The 19,837-nt window shown below is 43.3% G+C and overlaps 1 protein-coding gene across 1 annotated transcript in view; it reads left to right on the forward strand.

The window, feature by feature from the left end:
- Positions 1–16,373: 16,373 nt before the first annotated feature.
- The window catches only part of pak4 (p21 protein (Cdc42/Rac)-activated kinase 4), a gene marked incomplete at both ends in the record, with an annotated part of 42,769 nt that continues 39,305 nt past the window's right edge, over positions 16,374–19,837 (forward strand). The window contains 2 exons of the mRNA XM_080532137.1: positions 16,374–16,574; positions 18,086–18,300. Coding sequence (XP_080388263.1) covers positions 16,374–16,574; positions 18,086–18,300 — 416 coding nt within the window. The remainder of the gene's footprint in view (positions 16,575–18,085; positions 18,301–19,837) is intronic.

Raw genomic sequence — 19,837 nt, forward strand, 5'->3', positions numbered from 1 at the left:
ATGACAATAAAGACCATTCATTCATTCATTCATTCATGGGCCGGATTTGAACCCATGCCGACATGGGCATATGTGTGCACTGTAGACCGTGGTGCTAGACCACCCCATGCCACAACAGTGTGAATGTTTGAATGATATATAAAAAATGGACAAGAACAATACAATAATTTGTGTGTTATTAGTTCGATTAGTTAGATTGTGTTTGTTCATTATTGTAACTTAGATGAAGATCAGACCATATTTTAAAACAAATGTATACATAAATGCAGTAAATATGGTCACAGCAGGAATCGAACCCACAACCAACGAGTTGTTAGCACCATGCTTTATCAACTGAGCCACAGAGGACCACATGGCGAATCTCTTGTCATCTGCCTTGCCCAATTAGTTTGGCTCAGCCTTTACTGTGCAGTGTACACAGTAACAGTGCAGTGCGTTGTTTTTCCTGTGTTTTCAATGTGCACGCCTCATCGTTTCAATCAGATATCCCACTATCAAGCTGGGACCTGCCATCCCGGCCATATGAAAGGCCTTGTCTACACACACAGCCGGGCGCAGAGGATTCTGGGTAATGGTCCCATTTCACCTCTGCTTTAGGCCTGAGCTGTTGTGGCACAATGAGTGAATGAGCATATTGAACTGTGGGCATGGAACAAGAAAAAAGTGCTGTTGTTTTTGTTACATTATTGGAGCCATAACCCTGGAATATTCTCAGTGAATGGGGACGGCGCTTTTGTCCGTGCCGGTGAATAGAGCGGAGCCTGCCACGGCAGCCATGAAAAGGAGAATGCGGTACCGACAGAGTGAAGGCTTTGCTGTGGTCGACGTCCATTCGATCCTTTTGCTATCAGCGAACGGTTTCTACTGTCCCACAGCCACATCAACAAACAATTGCAGTCTTGCACAAGATAATGGATTTTCTGAAATGGGGGGAACATTGTGTTTTCCTTTCTAAAAATGTTCAAATAGTTTTGTATGAAAGTACCCCTCCAAATGAAAGCTGACATTCTGGGCTTTGATCTGAAACCCAATTGGCCGGAGTATAGAGCCAGATCACATGAAGGTGACTGAATGTGCTGTATGCATGATGTGTCTGCCAGTTTCAACTGAAGCTGGAAATGGAAGGTTCCGTTTTTCTTTTTACCGTAGCCTTAGTAGTCAGTCCTAACCATGTTTTTTGTTGGATCCTGTTCTTGACCTGACATGGAGCTGCGACTCCTTAGGTCTGTATGCTCTCCTCCTGTCGCCCCCGGAGACATGGGGCCTGTGAACGCTCTGTGACCTCATACTGGTGACATCATACTGGTGACATCATACTGGTACCACAGCACTGACTGGTCCCCAGAGCACAGATGACAGCTCCCCATAGAAATACAATTCACTTCTCTATCTGTCAACTTCTCTCCCCCCTTGGTTCTCTTGGCTCTCTCTCTCTCTCTCTCTCTCTCTCTCTCTCTCTCTCTCTCTCTCTCTCTCTCTCTCCCTTCCTCTCCCTCCCTCTCTCCTTTCCTCACTATTTGTCTCTCCCTCTGTCGGTCTCTCTCTCTCAGGCTGTGCAGACCGGCTATTTGATCTGCATCACTGAATAATCACTGCATCACTGAATAATTGACAACAAATTCAATTCAAACAAATCATCCCCCATATGTCACCTGGTCTTTGTCAGCTACAATGTTTTGACTGTGGAACCTAATCTCTTTAGAAGCTATAAGGCCTAGCTGAGGTAGTGTAGTGTCGTTAGGCTTATCAAAGCACTGCGAACAGACTCTGCAGGCGTAGTTCACATTCCCTCTGCTCCCTTTATCATTGACCTTTCCACATTCCACAGCCAGACCTGGAACCTAGCGCTTGATTGGCTGAGGCGACCCAGGCTTTGTTTGAACCTAGCCTCCGGGTTGGCTGCGGTGCATGTGTCTAAAATGTCAAGCGCTCCCGTCCAACACTATATTTTTTTAACACTCACAGGAATGTCCAGAATTATTCTCTGTTATTTCTGATCTCTCCCTATTCTCCTGTGGTATTGTCATGATATAGGTGGTTTTGACCACAGTAGAGGGTGATTAGCAGGTAGTTAATGGGTGTGAAAGACACTGACTATTTTGTCATAATGACATTTGCTTCATTACTATTTGAGTAGCCTAGTTTATTATAAAAATAAAGAAATTGTCGTCAGAGAAGATTTAACGGATACAATTGTTCCCTGAGAGTTCCCTTTCTCTCTACTGTGTTCATGGATTCATAATAAATATATTCAAAGTTATTATTATTATTATTATTATTATTATTATTATCATTATTATTATAACTGTTCAAATTAGTAGTCACTCATTTCACAAGATGCCACCTGAAGGTAAATGCAGTATTGAGCAGACTGTGTTAGTTGTGTTAGGGTGAGTTGAGCATGTCTATATTGTGGCAGAGAGAGAGAGCTGTGCTGGTCATTACTGACATGCTCAGTCACATGACTCCTCCACTGTACACTTTCTCTACTGGAAATACATTTAAAAATAACTTCATTATTCCTTCTTCTAGCATGACTGACAATGTCCCCTGGCCTGAGCATAGATGTATTTGTCTTGCTATGATTGGTGGATTACTTAGACAAATGTATTTGTTTTAAGTCGCTTTGGATAAAGGCCTCTGCTAAATGCCGAAATTGTAAATGTACATGAATGATCTTCTTGTTTGGGTCATGTTTTTGTTGTGATTTGGCTGCTCAGTTCCAGATCTGGTAATTAGTAACTATGAATAATGACTATAATGACTACTATTAGTAATTAGTAAGTATGTGTAACAGTGTTAGGTCTAGTAGTAACTAGTAGTTGTAAGAGTGTTAGGTCTAGTAGTAACTAGTAGTTGTAACAGTGTTAGGTCTAGTAGTAACTAGTAGTTGTAACAGTGTTAGGTCTAGTAGTAACTATTAGTTGAGAGGCGTTCCCAGGCCTTTCCCCGGTGACGTCATGATACTGGGCCGCTGCAGTGAAACCATCGGAATGCGACACACTTTATCTCTCCGACATGTTTACACTTCGGACAACTTCAGTTTCGCATAAGTTATTGGAAATATCTATCTATGCCTAAACACTGTTGTGGAAATACGACGTGTGCACCTTAAACGAAGCTCTTATTCACTTTAAAACCACTTTGGAGAGTCTCCCCACAGCGCGGAGCTGGCTAGAGTTTTTCCTCATTTGTTCTCATGCGTGGTCGCGAAATAAAATCAGGTGGATTATATCCCTGGATAAACACACTGGTGAGTAGCTCGAACGCAAATGTCGTTTAGCTGCTCTGTTTTGAGTGTAATTCTTACATTAACTAGTTTACATCGACGAGTTTGAAATGAGGTGTATTGTGTAAACTATTGCGAAGTTAATCTTCGCTGTAGAATAAGTCTTTGTGGTTCGAAATCTGAACTCGCCCTCGATGTTAGTTATCTATTTATATAACTTAATTAATAGCAGCCGAAACATACAGACATGTGATATGAGTTAATAAACGCGGTATTTCTCCCTCTGTGCTCGCCATAGCCATACCCACGTAGTCTAGTCAACATGTGATATTGGAAGCATGACATAATGGTTCGATGCTCCGACCCATAGTCGTGTGTGTGTGTGTGTGTGTGTGTGTGTGTGTGTGTGTGTGTGTGTGTGTGTGTGTGTGTGTGTGTGTGTGTGTGTGTGTGTGTGTGTGTGTGTGTGTGTGTGTGTGTGTGTGTGTGTGTGTGTGTGTGTGTGTGTGTGTGTGTGTGTGTGTGTGTGTGTATAGGCTCTGCTCAAAGCTAGAACTGTGGTTTTAAACAGCTGTAGTTGTTTGGTTTTGCAATACCAACACTCCTTTCCAAGTTTCTGTGATCACTGTCAAGGTTGTGCGGTGGCTCTGCCTCTCAGCTGGGTAAACGAGAGGCTAGACTAGACACACAATGCTGCTTGCACGCCTTCCCAAAAACTGACATGACATCAGCTGAGTGGCTGTAGACTCAGTGATGACTTTGTTGTCATGTGTTTTGGGCTGTATTTCTTGACATGGCGCATTCACTAATAAGTATGTAAATAGCCCGATGGCTGGGAGATGACAAAGTTGTTGGAAATTATCATGCCGTAATCGGGTCATCCAGAACCTACTTCTGGGTAGATAATAGGGGTAGTGCTGGTCTAAGTGGGTTGGACTGGTGATCGGAAGGTTGCGAGTTCAAACCCCTCCTGAAACCACACCACCACTAGTCTTGAGTAAGGCACTTTAGCCCTCAGTTACTCCAGGGGGAAAGTACCTGTAATTCGTAATTCTAAATCGCTTTGGATTAAAAGCGTCCGCTAAATGGCAAATTCTAAATTCTAGATAAACACAACCTAGACACTTGTCTGTTTTTAAAAGTGTTTCTTAAAGTTCTTGTCTGTCGTTTCTCTAGATAGGACCTCATCAATCTCGGTCCCCCAAGGAAGGTCACGTGACTGAGGTGTGTTGTCCCTGGTAACAGCTGCTTTATCAGACTGAGGTGTGTTGTCCCTGGTAACAGCTGCTTTATTCAGTCATGCAGGACTTTTCTTGAACGCCTGAACGCCGCATCATTCTGACCGTGTCTTTCTGAAGGCCTTGTGGGAGCTCAGAGTCACTCTCCACACGGTCACCCGCAGCCACGCCCCTGTGCTGCCCCGCCTGTGTCTGTGCTGCTCTGGGGCCCCATCTGTGTCTGTGCTGGTCTGGGGCTCTGTCTGCTCTGGGGTTCTGTCTGTGTCTGTGCTGCTCTGTCTGTGCTGCTCTGGAGCCCTGTCTGTGTCTGCTCTGGAGCCCTGTCTGTGTCTGTGCTGCTCTGGAGCCCTGTCTGTGTCTGCTCTGGAGCCCTGTCTGTGTCTGTGCTGCTCTGGAGCCCTGTCTGTGTCTGCTCTTGGTCCTAGCGTGTTAGAGAGAGTCCATCACCAGGCAGGAGCTAGCCCTGTGTTAGCCTAGCGTGTTGTTAGAGAGAGTCCATCACCAGGCAGGAGCTAGCCCTGTTAGCCTAGCGTGTTGTTAGAGAGAGTCCATCACCAGGCAGGAGTTAGCCCTGTTAGCCTAGCGTGTTGTTAGAGAGAGTCCATCACCAGGCAGGAGCTAGCCCTGTTATCCTAGCGCAGGGGTGCCCACACTTTTTTGAACCAAGATCTACTTTTCAAGTAGCCAGTCTGCCAAGATCTACCAGTCTAGTTTCAACATCGCAAACGTACACGCACGTACTACAAACACACACACACACACACACACACACACACACACACACACACACACACACACACACACACAGTTCCCAGCCTGCATAGTAAACTCACAATACACTTTCTCTCTGTCAGTGTCACACAGCCACACAGGAGAAGACCATCACAAACCCTCCCTCTTTGCTATTCTCGCTCACACACACACACACACACACACACATTCACATACACACACACACACACACACACACTCACACACACACACACACACACACATTTGCCAGTCTGCATAGGGAGCCATAGCACAAACCCTCCCTCTCTCTCCCCCCCCCCTCTCTCTCCCTCTCTCTCTCTCTCTCTCTCTCTCTCTCTCTCTCTCTCTCTCTCTCTCTCTCTCTCTCTCTCTCTCTCTCTCTCTCTCTCTCTCTCTCTCTCTCTCACACACACACACACATTTGCCAGTCTGCATAGGGAGCCATAGCACAAACCCTCCCTCTCTCTCCCCCCCCCTCTCCCCCCCCTCTCTCCCCCTCTCTCTCCCCCTCTCTCTCCCTCTCTCTCTCTCTCTCTCTCTCTCTCTCTCTCTCTCTCTCTCTCTCTCTCTCTCTCTCTCTCTCTCTCTCCTCTCTCTCACTCACCCACTGACAGCCAGTCTGCAGTACCATAGCCAACTACTGATCCAACAAACAGAAAAGTAAACCAGATACAAAACAGGTAGTTCCCTAGTTTGAAAGGAGGAAATCAATGCATATCTCTACCTTAGTGGGAGACCTGGCACTGGGAGGAGGCAGCTAGTTTCTAGTAGTCAGGGCTGTAGGAGCTGTTTGCAAGGTGTAAGCAGTAGGGCTGTCCCAAACGACTATTTTTCTAAGGATTAATCTAGCGATGATTTTTTCGATTAGTCTAACGATTATTTTTTTTACTGTTCGATTAATGTATCACTTAATTTTCCCCCAAATAATGGCTGTATTGTCTCTCTGTTTAACAGTGTCTTTATAAAGCACTCTGGGTAATAGCTGCTGCTCTTATAAAACAAAGCAGCGTGTGACATGCACATTACTCAGACGGCCGCCCCTTTAAATGATCAGCTGATGTATGGGGGCTGTCTGTGGGCCTGCAATTAAACACAGACACCTTTAATTCGGCGACCTGCTACTACTACTACTACTACTACTACTACTACTACTACTACTACTACTACTACTACTACTACTACTACTACTACTACTGTAACTGCCTCTGTCAAACAGCCCCAGACACAGGCCCAATCACTGCTATGTTTAGCCAACTTGAATGCCAACATGGCCATCAGGGTTTTTCCTGGCTCAAAATGAGGCGGAGGTGGTACCAGTGGTGTTTGACATCGGGGGATCCATGAAGCAGGGCTGTCTGGGGGTCCTTAAACATCAAACACTTAATTTCTTGCATTCTGGTGAATTGATATGCACCAATTTGTGCCCTTTCTGCATCAATTTATGGTGGAAATCTCATTATTTATGTAAAGGAAAACACAATATTCAGGCACCAGATGACCATTCAAAATATAATATAATGCAATATAAGGCTCTCAGGCATTCTGTACTTTCAAATATGTATTCTCCTTGAGCAGTCAACATACTATCAATTATTTCACTAGCAAAAACGAAAGCTAACTTATTTGCAAAACAGCGCCCCCGCCAGCACGTCGGCGCAGTGCCGCTATTGCAGTTAGAAATGCTGCTATGTTATGATTAGCTAAATTGATGCTAACGTAGCATGCGAGCTACGAGCTAGATAACGTAGGTGCGATCACCACAATGACAATAGGCTACCGTAGCTAGCCACTAGCCAGCTACATAGCTAACGTTACTAACACCAGAAGACAAGACATACAAACTGTGGTGAGCTACATTGCTTGTGTAACATTAGCTAGTAGCCTCCTCCATGTTTCCACTGGTCGCAGCCATGTTGTTTATTTGCGACGCACATTACGCAAGTCGACGTATTGACGTAGTCGATTATGTCGACTACGTCGACGCGTTGTCCCAGCCCTAGTAAGCAGGCTTGCAAGGTGTCATCAGCCACTGTGGATCTGTCATCGAAAATCTGCAGCCTCGAGAAATGCTTTTTTCACAATTTCGCCGTCTTTGAATGACTTCTTGTGTTTAACAAGAACGTGACTGACGCGATAAGAAGCTATCGTTGCAGCCGTACGTTTTCGCTCTTTTGCCACATTTCCCTTCTTCGAAATAGCCTTCGTAGATTTGCAGATCAGACAGACGAACTTCCAATATCACATTGTGTAAAAAAAGTTCTCCTCCCATTCTGGATGGAAGTTGTACGTTATTGGTTTCTTACTTGGTCCAGCTTCCCCACTCATTTGTATACCCTTTCTTTAGTATTATATAGTAAATAATAGAAATTGGAAGGCTAACTAGGTAATTAGTCTCGCCAGTATTTTGTATTTTGTAGTTGGCGCTGTTGACTGCGCATGCGTGGTGAACCGTGTGTTAGGTGTTAGGTGAAAAGATGAGATCTCAGACTGGCTTACCTGTACGTCAATCAAGTGGCAAAAGCCATAGTGAGGATGGATGATAGGCGAAGTTTTTTGGTTTTTGTTCAATGCCATGCGATCTACCCATACTACCTTTGCGATCGACCGGTCGTATTGGGCACCCCTGGCCTAGCGTGTTAGAGAGAGTCCATCACCAGGCAGGAGCTAGCCCTGTTAGCCTAGCGTGTTAGAGAGAGTCCATCACCAGGCAGGAGCTAGCCCTGTTAGCCTAGCGTGTTGAGGGGGTCCATCACCAGGCAGGAGCTAGCCCTGTTAGCCTAGCGTGTTGTTTTGGGTTCATGGCTCTCGTTCTCTTGTCTGAGCCGCCGCAGTGCCTCTTGGTTCTGTGGGCCCCGTCCTCTTTTTACCAAGATACATTTGGCCTGGTTATCTTCCAATAGGGCTGCCACAAACGATTATTTTCATAGTCGACTAGTCACCGATTATTTTAACGATTAGTCGACTAATCGGATCATAAATTACAGCTTATCGCACAATTACTCAATCGCTCTTATTTAACTATCATCTTCTAAATCAGCTTCTAAATTTAGCTTGAAGTTGTTAGTTGTTGTTGTAGGCATGTGCTAACTAAAAATAAAGACAGTTAAAATTATTGTTCACTCAAAAATAGATATTTTAATGAACTTTGCAGATTTATTTCTGGCATCACTTGCATGTAATGTAATGTAAAGAGTAGTAGAGAGTGCAAACTGCTGAGTAAAATGAGGTAGGCTAGGCACTAGGCAACCAAAAGAATACAAAAACAAAAATAAATACTTGTACAGAGTACAAAGTTTTGCTTTGCTTCACTCATCTCTGGCATCAAACATACATTTTAAATGTATTGAATAGTGCTGCAAAATAAAATGAGGTAGGCACTAAGGCAACTAAAAAAGAGCAATTATCCACAAAAAGAAATGTTTGTAGAGAAAAGGTTTGGTCTCAATCAAATAACAAAGAAAAGTGCAGGAGACTGAGCAAAGAAATTGTTTCTCTCCTGTGTGGACTATTCATTCATAGCGAGGAAATGCACGTTGGCATCTTGACAAGATAACTATCCATAGTAGAACGCGCCTTCTTAGCACTGTAACGTTAAGACAACATTTCTAGCTATTTGATAAGTATCGCTTTGATGACAACGTTACAGCACATAACGTAAAATAACATTACATTGTAAGAAGGCTTTTAACGTAACGATATCGTTAGCCAATAACAAGCTAACTAGCTTACCGAGACGAGCCATCGTCTTCCTCGTGCCACAACGTGCTTCCTTTTGAGATGCTCGCACATCATAGACGTGCTGCCATGATATTATGAATAAGCGAGTTCAGCTTTGCAAATTGTATATTTTACATTCTTTTTTTCAACGTTGTGGTTGAAATGCTCCCACACTTTAGACGTACGAGGACGGGAAGACATTTCTCCGTTTGTTTTTCCGGGGATGTCACGTGTGTCCCGGATGACCGACACTGCGCATGTACATCAAAGACACTGGGAGACGCTAGCCAGTGGCAGCTTCAGGGAAGAAAAACGAATGCTTATCGCTTATATTGCATCTTGCATATTGCATATTGTCCCCTTATTGCAGGCCGGCATTGTAAATAAGAATTTTGTTCTTAATTGTCTCGCCTGGTAAAATAAAGGTAATTTTTAAATTTATATTTTATTTCAGCTCCAAAAAAACATGCGACGACGTCGATTACCAAATATGTCGGCGACGATTTTGGTAATCGACGTCGTCGCGACTAGTCGACTAATCGTGGCAGCCCTATCTTCCAACAGTTATGATATGACTGGGCTTTGCTGCCAGTACTGATTAGGGATGCTCCGATTTATCGGCCACCGATTTAAATCGGCCGATTTCACTCCAAATGACTCGATCGGTGATCGGCAAAAATGGCCGATCGCAAAAACCGTTTTTTTTTTTTTTTTTTTTTCCCCCCCCTGGGGAAGACAGATAACTGAACAGAAAACATAGGAGGACGTAACAGTATGTAAACCATGAAGGCCACGTTTATGATGTCTTTTATACAGCCATATCGACTGACTTGGGCTTCAGGCCCTAACTGGGTGATAGGCCAGACCTTTACTATGCCATAAAAATGGGTCTGCGTTTGCTTGGTGCCTAATGGATCAAAACTTTTGTCTAAAAAGCAAAAAATATGTAGGCTATCCAGTCAGTAGGCCTACAGTTATGTATTTAAAAAAAAATCGGTATCGGTATCGGTTGATCTTGAGGAAAAAAATCGGTGATCGGTATCGGCCCCAAAAATCCAGATCGGAGCATCCCTAGTACTGATACAGATTCACTGTGGCCTGTGGTCTAGCACCGCGGTCCACAGTACGCACATGTGCCCATGTCACCATGGGTTCGACTCCAGCCCATGCCATGCTGACATGCCCTCTTCCCCTTCATTTCCTGTCTGTCTTCACTATCTCTATCCAATAAAATGAAAAGTGAGTGGGATTGCCCACTCCCCCCCCCCCCCCAAAAAAAAAACGTAGAGAAAAAAAGCTTCACTGACATTTCTCAGTTTCTACTGTATTTAATACATGTTAGAACACTGCGCTCCCAGAACTGATATTTTGTCACTTGTTGGCATGAAAAAGATTTTCAGACGCTCTCGAATGGAGTCTGAATTGTCCCGGTAGCTGTTAATGTTTTCTGAATCTGCCAAGATGCCCTCCCAGTGTTTCCTCCAGGATTTTTCACATTAGTGGCGGGGTGGTTGTCTTTCGCGCGCGATTTTTTTTCGCGTGTGCGAAAACAAATATAATTTCTTAAATAGCGGTTAAGTCATTAAAGCCGAGCAGGTGATTTTATATAGAAGGTGATCAAATACTAGGGATGCACCGAACATTCGGCCACCGAATGTATTCGGCCGAATATCGCAAAATAAAGCACATTCGGTATTCGGCCGAATGTGTGAAAACACCGAATGTTTACCACCGAATAGTGGCCGTGTTTTGATGACGCAATACAATTAAATATAACTCTCAACAGGCGCGCGGCGCGAGGCGACGCGCTTTCAAAACTGGCTGCGTTCGTAAATTCACTCAGGAAGTCCGATCAGCACTCGTGGAATGCCTCTCGTCCAATCAAATGACTCGGTTTCTCTATGACGTCGGGCCCAGTGTGCGCTCCAGCGCTCTCAGAGCGACTTTACGAACGCAACCTTACACTCATCTAGCTAGTTAGCTTAGCAGTCGTAGCGGAAGAAGCAGAGTTGTTGCCTTGTTGAAAACATATTCAGACTCCCAGCTGTTCTACACGAGTTTATGACATGCAGCTGTATCATGCGGTGGTTTCTATGCAAACCAGAGACTATAAAAACAAAAGATATTCATTCTGAAATAACATGAACTATTATCCTTACACTCAGGTGGACTCAATTCAACTTGTTGAATGACTTGTTGAAGACATTTAGCATTTGACCTAATTTTAAGAGTGACAAAGGGTCTGAATACTTATGTACATGAGGTATTTCTGTATTTACATTTTAATACATTTGCAAACATTAAAAAACGTTTTTACTTAGATTATGGGGTACTGTGTGTGGATTGATGGCAAATCTATTCAAAAATGTGAAAAAAGTGAAGGGGTCTAAATACTTTCTGAAGCCTATTTAGAGACAAATCATGAATATCATTAACTTGAACCCTGGAAAGCAGTAGAGATTAAATCCCACGATAATTAGTTATAATAAGTTATATATAAAAGTTCTTTTTTTTCAATCTCAATTTCTTTCTTTGAGAAGCATGAATAAAAAGCAAAATGTATTTAGTTTATGCAATGATAAAATTAAAAACTGCCGATACACATTCGGTATTCGGTATTGGGCCAAGTGTTTCCTTAAATTCGGCTTCGGCCTCGGCCAAGAATTTTCATTTCGGTGCATCCCTATCAAATAACAATATTGTTATGTACGACAGTATGTCATTGCAGCACTTTGTTGCACTTTACGACGTCACGTTCTGTTAGAGCAGTGGTCACCAACCTTTTTAAGCCCAAGATCCCTGACCTCGGCCTTGGTGAAGGCAAGATCTACCTATTGAAGCGTTGAGAGAAAAAGACAGCCAAGATAGTACTTTAAACTTAATGACGTTTATTTGCCTGTATTTTAATTAGATGCAATGCATTGGTCCAACATTAAAATTGATGCAACAACAACAAAAAAAGACTATCAAGCATATCAGGCAGCTGTCTTGCTTTAAGAATTGTACATAACTGAAATTCAATTCAAAGTTTGATTATGTCATTTCATTACAACACAAAAAAATAAAGGCATGGAATGATGGAATGGAGGAATGTATGATAAAATCATTTTGTTCATAGTAACGTTAGCTGACATTCTTGACATTTTGACACTTGACTGACTTAATTATTATTCTTACTTATTAACATTGACAAACATATTTACAATTAGCATTTTATAAAGTAGAACTGTAATGTGTACTTTCTCAGTCAGTGCTAAGTGCAGTCATCTTATGCAGCATCACTTTTCACATCAAAACAAAAGTAAAACTAATGTGTACTTTCTCATATTATTAACATTGACAAACATATTTACAAGTATAGCATTTTATAAAGTAGAACTGTAATGTGTACTTGTGTCTCAGTCAGTGCTAAGTGCAGTCATCTTATGCAGCATTACTTTTCACATCGAAACAGTCATGTTACTCACTCAAGTCAGTGTGATGGTTGTGACTGGATACTGTCTACAAGTGCTTTGTAGTTTGGCTCATAGCTACTGACTGCCAGTCTGAGACAGTCTGTGAGGTGTCTGTCAGTAAGGCGGCTCCTGTACTTTGATTTGATTATTTTCATCTGTGAAAATGACATTTCACAGAGATATGTGGATCCAAAGTAGGCACTCACTCTTAGTGCACATTAGGGCTGCCACAAACGATTATTTTCATAGTCGACTAGTCACCGATTATTTTAACGATTAGTCGACTAATCGGATCATAAATTACAGCTTATCGCACAATTACTCAATCGCTCTTATTTAGCTATCATCTTCTAAATCAGCTTCTAAATTTAGCTTGAAGTTGTTAGTTGTTGTTGTAGGCATGTGCTAACTAAAAATAAAGACAATTAAAATGATTGTTCACTCAAAAATAGATATTTTAATGAACTTTGCAGATTTATTTCTGGCATCACTTGCATGTAATGTAATGTAAAGAGTAGTAGAGGGTGCAAACTGCTGAGTAAAATGAGGTAGGCTAGGCACTAGGCAACCAAAAGAATACAAAAACAAAAATAAATACTTGTACAGAGTACAAAAGTTTTGCTTTGCTTCACTCATCTCATAGTAGAACGCGCCTTCTTAGCACTGTAACGTTAAGACAACATTTTTAGCTATTTGATAAGTATCGCTTTGATGACAACGTAAAATAATGTAAGAAGGCTTTTAACGTAACGATATCGTTAGCCAATAACAAGCTAACTAGCTTACAGAGACGAGCCATCGTCTTCCTCGTCATCTGCCACAACGTGCTTCCTTTTTAGATGCTCGCGCATCATAGACGTGCTGCCATGATAAGCGAGTTCAGCTTTGCAAATTTTACATTTTACATTCTTTTTTTCAACGTTGTGGTTGAAATGCTCCCACACTTTAGAGGTACGAGGACAGGAAGACATTTCTCTGTTTGTTTTTCCGGGGAAGTCACGTGTGCCCCGGATGACTGACACTGCGCATGTACATCAAAGACACTGGGAGACGCTAGCCAGTGGCAGCTTCAGGGAAGAAAAACGAATGCTTATCGAATGAAATGAATGGTCTTTATTGTCATTGATATAGTACAGGTACCAAACAACGAAATTTGGGAGGGGGGGGCTCCCCTGGTGCTAGGCAAAAAAAAAAAAAACGCTTATTTCAGCTCCAAAAAAACATGCGACTACGGCGATTACCAAATATGTCGGCGACGATTTTGGTAGTCGACGTCGTCGTGACTAGTCGACTAATCGTGGCAGCCTTAGTGCACATGCAGTGAGAAGAGGAAACTTCTCTCTGCTGACAAGTCCCCAAAAGTCACTGTCCCTTGACCTGGCTTTCAGCTCTATGTCATTTTGTAAATCAACCATCTCCATGTCAACTCCACTTGGCAAAGTAAATACTTGCTGGAATTTGGCTGCTACCTGCTCTATATCAATGGGCACAAATGGGTTTGAGACAAATGCAGCAATATCTCCCATGACATCTAACTCACCAAAACCCGATTGAACTCTGTTGCCAGTTTGTCCAGGGGAGCACAGTACTGCTCAGGGTGAAAAGCATCATTGTCTTCCAAGGCCTGTGCCATTTTCTCCAGGTTGGGAAAGTGTGTCAGCCTCCCATTCTTTAGGTGTGTGTGGTCCAAACACTGAGCTTGGCCTTGAACCCATTTACTGTGCTTATCATGTGGGGAAGGTGTCGGTCTTTTCCCTGCAGCTCGTAGTTGAGTGTGTTCAGTTTTGCGGTTATGTCTGTCAGGAACCCCAGGTCCAGTAGCCACGCATCGTCTGCCAGTTCCTTGTGCTCCTCGTTCCTTGTAAGTAAGTAGGCCTAAGTAAGTAAAGCTTTATTTATATAGCACCTTTCATACAAGAAATGCAGCTCAAAGTGCTTTACAACAGGAATAAGAACATAAAGTGAATAAAAACATATATAAAACATATACATGCATAGAATGAATATAAAAGCAGGGGGAAACAGTAAAAAGAAAAGGTAAAGATCTGACTTTCCACACCAATTTAAGTCCTTTGCCTATGAAAATATTTACTACCACTTGCCTTGTCGACAGGAACGTCTTGATCTCGGGCAGCAAGTCGACAAATCGCTGCAGCTCTTTGCCGCGACTCAACCACCGCACGCACATCAGCATGGAGAAGCAGGTCTCCGTAAGCAGCGTCGAGCTCGTCCAATAACGCTTTGAATAAGCGGTGCTGAAGCGCTTTCGCTCGAATCGAGTTGACTAGTTTCACCACCAGTGTCATTACATGGGAAAAGTCCAACACCTTACCAGCCAAGCCTGCTGATGGATCACACAGTGATAATTGACGAAGGAGGGAAAATCAGGGTCATTACGACACAGTCCAATAAATCCATTGCGCGCACCGCGCATTGCTGGGGCCCCGTCAGTAGTAATCGCCACTAGTTTATGAATGGGTATGTCATTTTCACCGACATATTTTTTTAACTCATTGTAAATATCCACACCCCTCGTTTTCTCCTTTAAGTGCAAAAGAGTGAAGAAATCCACCTTTGTTGTAGAATCCTGGAAAACCATTTTGACAAATGTTTTTTTTGCGAGTCACGTAGCAGTACTATTCTCTTATCTGATTGGTCACTTTCATGCAGCATTTGCGACACAACAGTTTGCTAGAGAGAGAGAGAGAGAGAGAGGCGCGTGCAAAACATAGGCTCTTTGTGTATTTATTTAAAAAACATTTTTTTTTACATTTATTTAAAAAAAAAAAAAAAAACTTTTTTTTTTTTATCAATCAAAGATCTACAGGGAAAGTCTCAAAATCTACCAGTCATTCAGAGAAACTTTAATTTACCGGGTACGTCCTTTTTTTTCTACCTTCAATTACGTACAGCTATGCGCACATACGGGGTACCCTGGAATAGCTCATTAGACATACATCCATTTCACATAGCATTCACCAGACCCAGGGGTCAGGTCTCAGCTCTTTACTCCATCCTGGTTAAGGCTTCTTTAAAACCATTACACATTGACAGAGTGTGGAAAGATACTTTATCACACAATAACTTAAATTGGCAATTAATTTGGCTAAACATATCCCTTTCCTCCAGAAATCCCAACCACCAGGTTATCCATTTCAGTTGTGTATGAGATAGTTTACAATTAAACGCACAGATTACATGAGAGAAGCTATCTGTCATTATTTCAACCACTGTCCAAGTGGGGACGTTACAATACTTTCGTTTTAGAACGAAACGTTAGCCGCTAGCAGCGTTTAGCAGTCACCATTCTTGAGCAAAACATGATACAAACAAACATTCAAATACTCGTGTCGTCTTGATTTTTTTTCCGATTTCAATGTATGACGCATCATTTGAAAGCTTTACCATCTGTAGTTTCAGACTATGTAAACAAACGAAAAATTACGTAAGCAAATGGTTATTATTTATCTGGTATAGATACCACTTCTGCGCCGAATGTACCGCCACCGGCACAAATCCGCACCCGACATTGTAATTACCGTAATTTCTAAACGGTTTGTGCTATCGAAAAAAATCCAACTGTCCCTGAAAGCTGAGATGTTGCACTTCAACCAACATATAGGGTATTACGGTAAAATGTGACGTGAGGACATTCTCAGAGTCAGTTTACTCACAGTGATTGACGGAGCGTTCAGGGACACATGCTTTTTTTCAGTTCTCCGGTCATAATAACTCGCTGCCTTTCTGCGCAGCCTGAATCAAAGTGGACTGTCTGAATCATTTGGTGGCGGAGGAAATTAATTCGTGGCGGCCCGCCACCAATAAATGCATATAGAGGAAACACTGCCTCCTAAATGAAGGGAACTATCCGTCTCTCCTCTTCTCCCGACACCCTCTCCCTGATGTTCCAGGGCTGACAGTCTCTTCCCCCCCCCCCTGCCCCCCCTTCTCTCTCTCCAGGTCTGATGCCCGCCTACCACCATGTTCACTAAGAAGAAGAAGCAGCGTGTTCAGATCTCGGCGCCCTCCAACTTCGAGCACCGCGTCCACACGGACTTCGACGAGCAGGAGCAGAAGTTTGTGGGTCTTCCCCGACAATGGCAGTCGCTGATCGAGGACACGGCCAAGAGGCCCAAGCCCTTCATCGACGTCACCGTCATCACCACGGTGGAGCCACGCAAGGTGAGGGGTGAGGCGTGAGGGGTGAGGCGTGAGGCCCTAGGTCCAGGGCCCAGTTTAATCTGGAGCAGAATTATGTTTCTGGCCTATCCAGGATCAGATCTAGCTGGCTGATTTTGAGTCATATAGGGAAAATCAGCCAGTTTGATCCTGGAACAGATAAAAGAATCGGGATCATTCTGATCCAGATCAAACGTTTTGAATAACTAGGTCCAGGAGCAAGCTTTTTTCCCCTGATGGCATGATCAGACCAGGACGAACTCTAGGTTAGGTTATGTGATGAAAACAAACTCGTTTTTAGTTTCCCATTTTTTGGGGGTCGAAAATGGAGAAGCTATTGTTTCAGAGATTGTGACTGTAAAGGTCGCTGAACCGCGAGTGTTGTACATGTCCAGTACATCAGATTGCAGTCTGCATGTACAGAACCTAAACAATAAACATGACCTGTCCAATTCTCCCAAAACAATAAATACATCACAGTGATGCATAACAATGCAGTAAATGCAAAAGACATCGTCTAGAAATAGAACCAGGCTCTCAACCCTCACAGCAGGAAGTCCTGACCTAGCTGCCCCCCCGTCCTCCCAAGTTAAGATAATATGAGATAAAATGTTGTCTTTGGGATTTTCAAAACGAAAAAAAAATTCTCTGCGTCTCTGTGAGATCAGACCATTGTGAACTGATAACCTTTGTTGGTAGTGTTTGGGCTGTGTTTCTTAAGATGGCGCATTTACAGGTTAACTATCTCAGTTCAGCAAATATAAACTCCTCAAAAAAAGTTTGGAAACGTTATTTCAGTCGATTCTTCCTCCCCTTTAATAATACCAATAAAGAATATTGCAGGGGATTTTGGCAAATATTTTTGGGCTGCTACCCACACGTTTAGCTGTGTTGCTCATTCCAGGAAGTAAAGGTGACTAATCAGGCTTTCCAACGATATAAAATACGATATTTCCAACGATATAAAATACAATACCAATTGGTATTATTAAAGGAGAGGAAGAATCAATCAAAATAATAACTTTTTTTGAGGAGTTCATGTTGTTGGAAACAATCACGTCACACTCACCAATTATCCAGAAAGTACTTCTGGGTTGATAAATACAACCTAGACCTTTTGTTTTGTTTTTAAAAGTGTTACTTAACACTAGAACCCCTGTGCCTTTTTTACCTACTATAAGAGCCGCTTTACAATGCTAAACTGCTATTTACACACAACGACCACTAGTTGGCCGCTTGTAAATTAGCCTGCTTCCTACATAGAAAAACTGCAAAATAGCTTTATATTAACTTATTCTGAAAATGTAAGGAGACTGGGTGGTAGAACGCACATATCTAGGAAAAGTCATGAAAGGAGGATCCTGAAATTTGATAGAGTGCAAAGATATCAAATGTTTATTTACTCACGGCTGATTAAGTGTTTAAGTTCTTGTCTGTAGTTGGATCCCTGGATATGAGATTCAAAAAAGAAAAATGACCGGTGGCGTCTCCGCTGTCTCTGTGTCTCTGGTCAGACCATCGTGCGGGGCAGTAAAATGGGCGTGGACGGCTCCCTGACCTGGCTGCTGGACGAGTTTGAGGACATGTCTGTGACCCGCTCCAACTCCCTGCGAAGGGGCAGCCCGCCCATCCAGCACCGCAGGAACTCTGGCTCATCCAGCGGCGGGGGCCACGAGAACGGAGAGCCCGCCTACCGCCAGTACCACCATCCGGATCGCCATGGAGACAGGTAGAGTGTTGGGGTCAAGGGGCCACCAGCAAGCTTGACGGGAAAAGTTGTCTAGGACCAGATTAACCTACCCGTAATCTCACATCTAGACCAGATTAACCTACCTGTAATCTAACATGTAGACCAGAATAACCTACACCTAATCTAGACTAGATTAACCTACCATTAACCTACCTGTAATCTGGGGCGCTATCGAGCCGTGAACGTAGATGGCAGCATAATTGAGGAGCTCCGCACAGCCACGCACTAAATACTTTAAAAACCCCTATTTGACAAAGCCAACTGGATTGTAAAGATGCCACATAAGGACCCAACCAAATCCCATGCCATTTTTACTCTGAACCGCGCTTCCCAAGCACCAAAAACCGCCTCTACAGCAGAACAAGAAAAAGTAGCTAGCATTAGCCCCGCGACCGTTAACGATAGTCCAGCTAAAATGGCGGACTTTTCACCTGTACGAGCTGAACTGAAACTTCTCCGCAATGAGTTCGGAACCAAACTGGATAATATAGCTGTACGTATGGAAATGATGGCCAACTCTGTCATGGCATTGGAAACTAACATGTCACAAGTGACTTCTAAAGTCACAGCCAACACCGCTCGCCTGGACGAAGCTGAAGGCAGAATAGAGGCGGCAGAACGACACGTTTCCAGGGCCCAGTCTGATATGTCTGCCGCATTAATACGGATCAATTACCTGGAAAATAAAACAGAGGACAAAACCTACGTCTATTCGGCCTCAAGGAAGGCGCCAAAGGTACCCGACAAATGCTTGACTACATTAACAAGAAGCTACCGACCTGGCTCGGGCTGGATACCGACGCTGGCGAAACGTCACCTGCAAGACGCATCACCCTGGAGAGAGCCCACCGGACCTTGGCCCCGCCGAGACACAACCAGAACCGAGCAGTCATCATCCGGTTCCATAAATTCCAGGACCGAGAGTTTGTGTATCAGTTAGGGCTGCAACTAACGATTATTTTGGTAGTCGACTAATCTGTCGATTATTTTTTCGATTAGTCGTGTGGCTTTTCGCTGCGCGTAAATGGCGACGCAGAAGCATAAATCCGGCTTAACTAGCTATCTAACCTAACGTTACGCCAAGCTACAGCTGCTCACAGAGCTAGTTGATTGGCTAGCTAGCATTGCTGGCTAGACTACAGACAGCTCACGTTAGTAGGCTACGCTTGGCGCTGTTTATCTTACAGACAGCTCGCTGGTGGACTCATAGCATTCACTTATCAAGCATCATTCATGATCATCCACCATGACTACCTGGTATTTTAATAGCGACCACCCCTCACTTCATTTCATCTCGCGTTCTCCTGGCTTCAACATGGAAAACCCCTGCTACGTAATGTTACATACAAGCGCCTCTGTCTGTCACACGCGTGCCACAGGGCAAATAAATTAATAGCACAAACGCTCATAGCATGTACAGCCCTGTCCATGAGACGTTGTTTTCCAACATGTAACAGTAAAGCTAACATAAACATTACGACCCTAACAATATAACGTTAGCCAGTTGGCTAACAAC

The sequence above is a fragment of the Nansenia antarctica genome (assembly GCF_963989245.1).
Source record: "Nansenia antarctica genome assembly, chromosome: 5".
NCBI classification, from domain to species: Eukaryota; Metazoa; Chordata; class Actinopteri; order Argentiniformes; family Microstomatidae; genus Nansenia; species Nansenia antarctica.